At 42.5% G+C, this 7,606-nt stretch overlaps 1 protein-coding gene across 2 annotated transcripts; it reads right to left on the bottom strand.

The window, feature by feature from the left end:
- Window positions 1-1,030: 1,030 nt before the first annotated feature.
- VMA21 (vacuolar ATPase assembly factor VMA21) lies at window positions 1,031-6,968 on the bottom strand. 2 transcript variants are annotated; one of them, XM_030449297.1, is made up of 4 exons: window positions 6,806-6,968; window positions 5,718-5,762; window positions 4,926-5,035; window positions 1,031-3,354 (listed from the first exon to the last, which is right to left on the bottom strand). In XM_030449297.1, exons 1-4 carry the CDS (start codon window positions 6,859-6,861, stop codon window positions 3,212-3,214), a joined length of 354 nt encoding a protein of 117 aa, XP_030305157.1. In that variant the 5' UTR covers window positions 6,862-6,968; the 3' UTR covers window positions 1,031-3,211. The 2 variants fall into 2 exon arrangements, with proteins under 2 accessions (XP_030305157.1, XP_030305158.1); XM_030449298.1 differs by lacking the exon at window positions 5,718-5,762 and having other exon boundaries at window positions 6,806-6,967.
- Between the last annotated feature and the right edge of the window lie 638 nt (window positions 6,969-7,606).

The following is a 7,606-nucleotide window of genomic DNA, read 5'->3' as shown; positions in this document are numbered from 1 at the left end:
CACCCCCCTTCTTCCTTGACCTTGGTGGCTGCAGTTGTTTCTCCCACCTTCTCACTACTCTCACCCACCTGGATACTCTGCAGCATTTTTACCCAACCTTAAATGTGTTACCTCACAGGTGCTACCACCATGGCTGAGGAGCTTGGCCTTGGCCAGCAGAGTCCAGCCTGGAGTCAGCTGAGATTGGCTTCTGGCATCCGCTCACAGAAGCCAATCCTGTAATTCCCCCCACTATCCAGACCTTGCCATGCAAACCCAATACAGTAAATGTTATTTCAACTCTAAAAGAATTAAAATGGTCAATAAGCAATAAAATAGCCATAATAATTAGCTTTGACATTAATTGGAACATCAGATATATGGCAGGAAGCATTTAACCTGAAGAGACTACGAAAAAGGTATTAAAACCTCTTACTATTGATAAGGCACCATTGATAAGGCACCACAGGAGTCCCTGTAGGGTGCCTGCTCCAGATACACCCTACAATGTCTGGCTGCAGTTTCTGTTCTCTGAGCTCCCTCATCATGGTGGAATTCCACCACTTGACTCTTTCTCACTGTATCATTTACCAAGTGGCTGTTTCAGCTCCCAGGCACAGGCAACATAAACCCCAGCACAGGGCTGATGTGCATGGACTCCTGTGTTGCCTTCTATTCTCAAGGAGAAAACTGTGGATCAAAGCATTATCTTCAAAAATGATCTTCCAATGGATGGATTAACACTCAGCTCTCTCCCCCCAACTGCTCAAATAGTGTAGTGCCCATATACTTATAGCATAAGTCAAGCTTTTCAGATTTTTGGAACTAAATAATTATAATAAGCTACTATTTCCCTGTTATTCCTAGGAAATTAACTTTGTATCTAGGGATTCTGCTATATGAAACATTAAAGTAGCACAAGACTGAGCTGGGAAAAGACAACAGCTATGTTCTCAGTTATTCTCCACTATATGGAGTTAAAAAAGCCAAAGCAAACAAACATGAGAAGGGTTAAAGAGGTTATGTAAAAAATGTTCACCACAAATGCTTGTTTACTGGATGCTGCGGGCTAGTTCTTTATTAAAAGGTAGGATTTGTTTTACAATGTACAGTTCATACACCAGAGAACAGGAAGCCAATATGCCAACATACAAACTAAATTTGTATTTGAAGTCCTATGAGCCCATTCTCCAGTCTACTGGCAGCAACCTGACAATGAGCTTCTGGCTGAGAAAGCCAATGTTGCAGAAACAAAAAGCAAAAATTAATTTTTATTAGCATGACATGACTTGTACTCTTGCACACACCTAGGACCAGGGCTAAAAGGAGTGCAATGAGACCAGGGAACATACATCTCAAGCCACTGGGCACAGATTAACTGATTTTGTCTTGTTTATGGGTAAGTTTTACCATGGACAAATGCAGGACCAAAATCATTCCAAACCCTATATTCAGCAAAACAGTTCCAAAAAAGGTTCAACAAATACAAGAAATTGGAAAACTCAAATTAACAGAACAACCTCAAGCACAACAGCAAAACAGCAATCATCAGTGTCTGGAATGTTCTATGTATGCATTGCTGGAACCTTAGGAAATATGTTTTATTTACAGACTAAAAAGCTTGCTAACAGAGAAATGAAAATCAAGTCATCCTACAGCTCCCATTGTGCTTGCACTACAGAAAGTTTCTACACAACAGAAGAAAAAAGTAAACAATGAGCATATTTCACAGTGTACAAATTATTAGTTATGGAGAGAATTTTCCACATGATCACTCTTGTGTTCTGCTTCATCAAACACAATCTTTGCAGATGGCCATAGATTTTCTTTCTCTTGCTCCTTCCTCTACTGGCCATTAGTGCCTTAGAGCTGTTACTGGTTTTACTTTACCACAGAAAATCCAACAATATATGTTAGCAACTATCAAAATACATAAATGTACAGACATACAAAAATATGCTATGTCATTTCCCTGGATTCATCAAGGCTAACTGTGGAAGAGTGGAAAGGTAAGTAATGTAATATAAAACAATCCTCCCAAAAAGAAATTAAAGACTGAATTTTATACTGTAATAATAATTAAAAAAAACATTTGAAAACAAAACCCCCTTTGTATTTCACATTAGAAAGACATCACCTGAGTTTCTAACCAGTTCTGGTTTTGCAGTTACTTCTAAACTCAGAAATTTTTTATTTATGCCTGTCCCATTGCACTGGTTTTGGCTGGGACAGTTTATTTTCTTCAATATATCTGGTACAGGCTAGGGTTTGGATTTGTGCTGAGGACAGTGTTGGTAACACGGGGCTGGTTCTGTCACTGCTGAGCAGTGCTGACCCAGAGCCCAGGCCTTTCCTGCTCCTCACACACCCCCAGCCAGTGGGCCAGGGGAGCACAAGAAGGTGGGAGGGGACAGAGCAGGGACAGCTGAGCCCAAGTGACCCAAGGGACATCCCAGCCCATGTGACATGATGCTCAGCAGATAAAGCTGGGGGAAGAAGAAGGAAGGGGGATGATGTTCAAAGTGATTGTGTTCTCTTCCCAAGTCACCATTCCATGTGATGCAGCCCTGCCTTCCTGGAGCTGGCTGAACACCTGCCTGGCATCAGGCACCAGTGGATGAATTCTTTGCTTGTACAGCTTTTGCATTACCTGTTGAACTGTCTTTTATCTCAACCCACAAGTTTTCTCCCTTTTACCTTTTCAGCTCTCTCCCTCATCCTACTAGGGAGGAGTGAAGAAGCAGCTGTGTGGTGTTTAGCTGCTGGCTGGGGTTAAACCATGGCACACATAAATTAGGAAACTGCTCACTGCAAAGTCCAATCCCACCTTTTCCATTGCAGTTCAGTAATGAGTAATGTAGAATTTTTTTTTAACTAGCAACTTAATTACTTGAAGATGTAATGCTTGCTTCGTGCCAATGTGATTTTCAGTGCAAGCCAGAGAAATATTAGGAATGGCAAAAACAGCTACAGGATTTTTTAAAAAAAATACAATTATTCTGATTCCTGGTAAAGACCACCTCAGCTCAACCTGTCAGAGACTGGCTACAGAACACCTGCCCTCAGCATTACAGAAACCATTGGTATTACATTCAAGACGAGCACAAGTCTTTTACTAACCAGAGTTGAGGCATGAGCCTTATCTTTGTACACATTTTAAGGAATGTTTTTCCTTCAGCTTGCAAAAATTTGATGTAGAGTCTGTAGGCATCAGGTGATGATGATCTTCCTATTAATCCTGTTTGCCTTCCCGCCACTGCCGAGAACCTTCATTCCATGCTACATACACAAAGAGAGCCAGCACCACATGGACAGTAACTACAGCAACTATGGCAGCATAAAAGTAGCTGTCTCTCTCAGACATTCCTAAGGTACCTGAGAAAATAAAGAAAGGAAAGAGTGTTAGTTAACTGGGAACACTGACATGGCAAATCAAACTTCTTCCTAAAGACCAAAGTTACATTTACTCCTGTATGAAAAGACAGAGCTCAAAAAGAATTCACTGTGATAATTAGGCCTTGAAAACTATTTCTGGAATAAAGTAATATCCCAATTACTCAATATTTAAGATAGAATACTCTGGGTTTGAAGTCAACAGTGTAAGAGTTCTGCATCATTCAATTTTCTGTTACTATCTTCCAGCACCAAAGGAACCTCAACATCCTTTTTACCTCAGTGGGTAAGGGCAGGAAAATGGAGGGGGGGGTAAGAGGAACTATTACACAATTTATTTGCCACTACAACAGGATAGAAGAGTAGAATAACAATTCAATTTAGAAGAATTCTACCTTCTGTATTTAGACTGTAAAACAACTAATTCCTTACAGGTTAAGATACATGAATGCCTCTCCCATGAAATAAACTTTCAAGTATCAGAAGACCAAATACCCAAATGTAATTTCTCATCATTCATTAAAATAAAATTTAAAAATACCCAACACAAAACAAACAAAAAACCTAAACACCCCCCCAAGACAGCCCCCCAAAAGCAAGCATCAAAAAACCCCCACACATCACAGCACAACAAAGATAACATTCTCCATCACAAACTCAATCCCATCAGCACTGACCAATCTTTCCATTAACTGAAACAGCAAAGTTACGACTTAACTTGCTATACCTCAAGCTTTAAAGAAGAAAAACAAAAAACACAACAAAAAAACATGCTAAAAAGGATCTTGAAAGTTACTTAACAAGCTTGCAGCTTCAGCCTTCAAACTACATACAGCAGTATAGACCAAAGCAGTATCATCTTGTAATAACTCAAGTTATTTATTCACAAGCTGCTTCTAAAAGCAGCTGCTTTTTCCCTCTCTCCTTCCTGCTTCTGAAGGACTTGCTTTTCTCCTGCAGTATGAGGAAGTTATTAAAGCCTTGCAGAATCAAGGCCAGAGCATGATTGGTTGCTAGCAGTTTGACAGAACTGCTCAAAACAAGAACCTAAATTCTCTTTTTTAATTTATTTTTTAATGAAAAGAAAGCTCCACAGACACACACATTCCATACCTGAAACTGGGTATATGACTGAACTGGTTTATACCTACGAATGCAGGAATGTTTTAAGAAGTAAAAACTAAACCCAGTAATATCAACCTTTCCTGAATACAGAATTACTTGCAACATATGCAGGAAACACATCCCTGATAAAAGTGTGCTGCAGGGTGTCATTAGATATCCTTTAGGGAAGAGAAATGATGCAGCTGTGTAGTAGATAACCCCCTGCATAACAGTGTAGCCAGTATGAGATAGCAGACCACGATGCAGGGAAGATTGCATTGAGTTTTTATGTTGTTTTCTGTTCTAATCTGACATTCCAAGGTTTGCAGCCTGAATAAGGAACCAAATATTTAAAAACAGGAAGGAGAACAGAGATGCTATTAAGAGGATTGTGCTTTTCCTCTTTTTTTTTTTGTAATAGTAATGCTAATTGGCAGAAACAGAATTACCTTCAAATAAATAAGCCTTGGATGAAAAATACAGCCCCACCGGTAATGTGATCATTAGAGCTGTGAAGAACAGAAGTGTTCTTAAAGTTGATGTTAATGAACCCTCATTTCTGAAATAAATAAGAAAAGTTACACAGAGACGAAACACACAAAATATATGCCTGAAACTGGACAAGAACTCACCCTAAACAGAAGCCAATTACTTTTCAAGAATTGAGTATGCATATAGTTTGGAAGTGAGAGACTTGGAGTGTGGATTTGTTGGCTGCAATACAAAAATCACAGTGTTCAAAACCATGTAGTGATTCTGCCAGTCAAAGCTCACAAACAAGATTAAAACAGTTTTTAGATTTTTTTCCCTTTGCTTTGCAAGCATTTACTTAGGAGGTTTGCATTAATATGTCAATCAGTGTATTATTACATAATTATTATATATCTAATATTAGACACATTTGACATATGACAGTATTCTGCACTAAAACTTGCCATGTTCCCCCTTTTTAAAAAGAAAAAAGTAACTACAAAGATAGGAAAATGACAAATCCTACAGGCCAGGAGACTGAGGGAAGTACACTGAGTGACTTCACCAGCCTACTACTGCAAATGAAGTTCCTCTTAACTAGGCATTGTTTCTCTATTTAAGATAGTTTGTAGGTTTTTACTGAAAAAGTTACAATAACTGCAGCAATAACCAGAACATGAAACCAACAAACCAAAATATCAGTAGCTTTTTTTTGCCTTCACAAACCCTAACGACCTTGAAGAAGAGAATCACAACAAAGGATTATGTACTTGGTAAGGTGTCCTGAACATGATCTGCTGCAACAGGTTTTGTATCTACAAAACACCACATGCAGCTTGTTTCTGTGTGTGCTCCCAGCAGTTTTCACTCACCCTGCTTGGCTGCCTACATTATTTTATGCTGATGTAAACATGTAAGCCAAGCAATACCCTTTTGACTTTCAAAGACTACCAGACCCAATGGCCTGTGTCCTTAAAGCTTTGAAATACAAATTTGCATAAAAACAATTCAACTCAGAGAGAAATCATTCTTAAAACTCCCAGGCACCTCCACAGCAATTTTTGTATAAGCTGTCTCAAAAAATTTTGCAATTCAGGTTTGTGCCATCGTATGCTGCTTGAAATATAAGTGGAAACGAGGAAAAAAAATAAATTATCTGACAGTCATCAAAAGACAGTGATGAGCAGCCACATCTACATCTTTTACACTAAAGCCAAGAGGACTTTTTGGTGATCATGTTCTGCCAAACGTTCAGGTAGCAATCAAGTAGCTCAAAAAAAAAACCCCCAACCAAACACCACTGAGATTCGTCACCTTTTCCTTTACTACAGTTTGTCTCAAGGTCTGTCAGGGTGCAAAGCACTCAAGCTCTCCCGATAGGAATTAGGAGCTGTTCCTAATTAACACCTACGGACAGAACAGAGGGCCTCCAGCTTGTTACCTCTGCTAAAAACCCCAATGTTGACAACCCCTTTCCTTACTTTCATCACTTCCCTGCGCAGCAAACCCAGACCTCCTGTCTCATCACCGCCCTAACCCGGAGCTCTCCGCTGCAGCCCGGTCCCGGCCTCCCCTCTCCCGCCTCCCGGCCCAGGAAAACCCGCGGCCTTCTCCATCCCCTCCGGCTCCTGCGGGCTGGAGCTGCCGCTGCCCCCGGAGCCCCCTCGCCGTGGGCCGCCCCCCCATCCCTTCGCCGGGCAGGCGGTACCGGTACCGATCCGCGCCGCCGCGGCCTACCAGGCAGACACCCCTTCCCTCTGGCAGGCTGCGGGCCGCCGCCAGGCCCTGGCACCCGGCCGGGGCGGGGAGGTGGGACTGTCCCTGCCATCGCCAAGCCCTTCCCCTCCGCGGTACTCACTGCCTGAGATCGGACACGGGAAGGGCGCCCAAGGCCGCCGGATCGTAGCGCTCCATGTTCCCAGCTCAGCTCCCGCCGCTCCGAACCTTCTGGGCTGCCGGAAGCCCGGCGGACGGGCCCGCGCATGCTCAGACAGCGCGCCGCCGTCTCCATAGCAACCGCGGGGCTGCTGCGGCCTGGGTGTGAGTGGCGGCTCCTGGGGAACCCGGGAAGCAACACCCAGGGAGCTGAAACCCGACCTGGCAGCACAGTCCCTGTGAGATCTTTCCTTGAGGGAGATGGAGGAGGGAGGGAGTGCTTTCCTTGAGGAGGGGAAGTGTCGCGGTGTGGTGACACTGCGTTTGTGCCCGCCGACCCTTTGAATGGAGTGGATGAAGGCCAAGCTTTCCAGCACATGACAGTGGTCTGGGTTCCCTCAAAGGAGATGTTTTTTTTAAGATGTTTTGATGGACTCACCGGTACAGACTGCCACAAATGAAGAAACACTGGCAAGGGCTAAGGTGTGCTACAAAGGGAAACTGCAATTTCTCTGCGTTGTTCTCTTAGGAGTGAGGTTTATTCTCATTCAGGTTTCCTTCTCTCCTGCCTCTAATGTTATTCAAAAGTCCTTCTCCAGCCAAAGATGAAACTTCTGGTCAAAATCTGAGAGAAATGTTCCCCAGCATAACCAATAGGTTATAACTAATAGGTGCTGCAGACAAGAAACAAAGTACTCAGGCAAGTTTTACTCTCCTGAGGACTGGCTAAGCGTTTCCCAGACCATGCTAAGTTCAAGCCAGTAATTCACATTCCTGGGGATGC

This window comes from Calypte anna, chromosome 4, assembly GCF_003957555.1.
Source record: "Calypte anna isolate BGI_N300 chromosome 4, bCalAnn1_v1.p, whole genome shotgun sequence".
NCBI lineage: Eukaryota > Metazoa > Chordata > Aves > Apodiformes > Trochilidae > Calypte > Calypte anna.
Note: the sequence above shows the minus strand (reverse complement) of the source record. Positions and strands in the feature narration are given on the sequence as shown.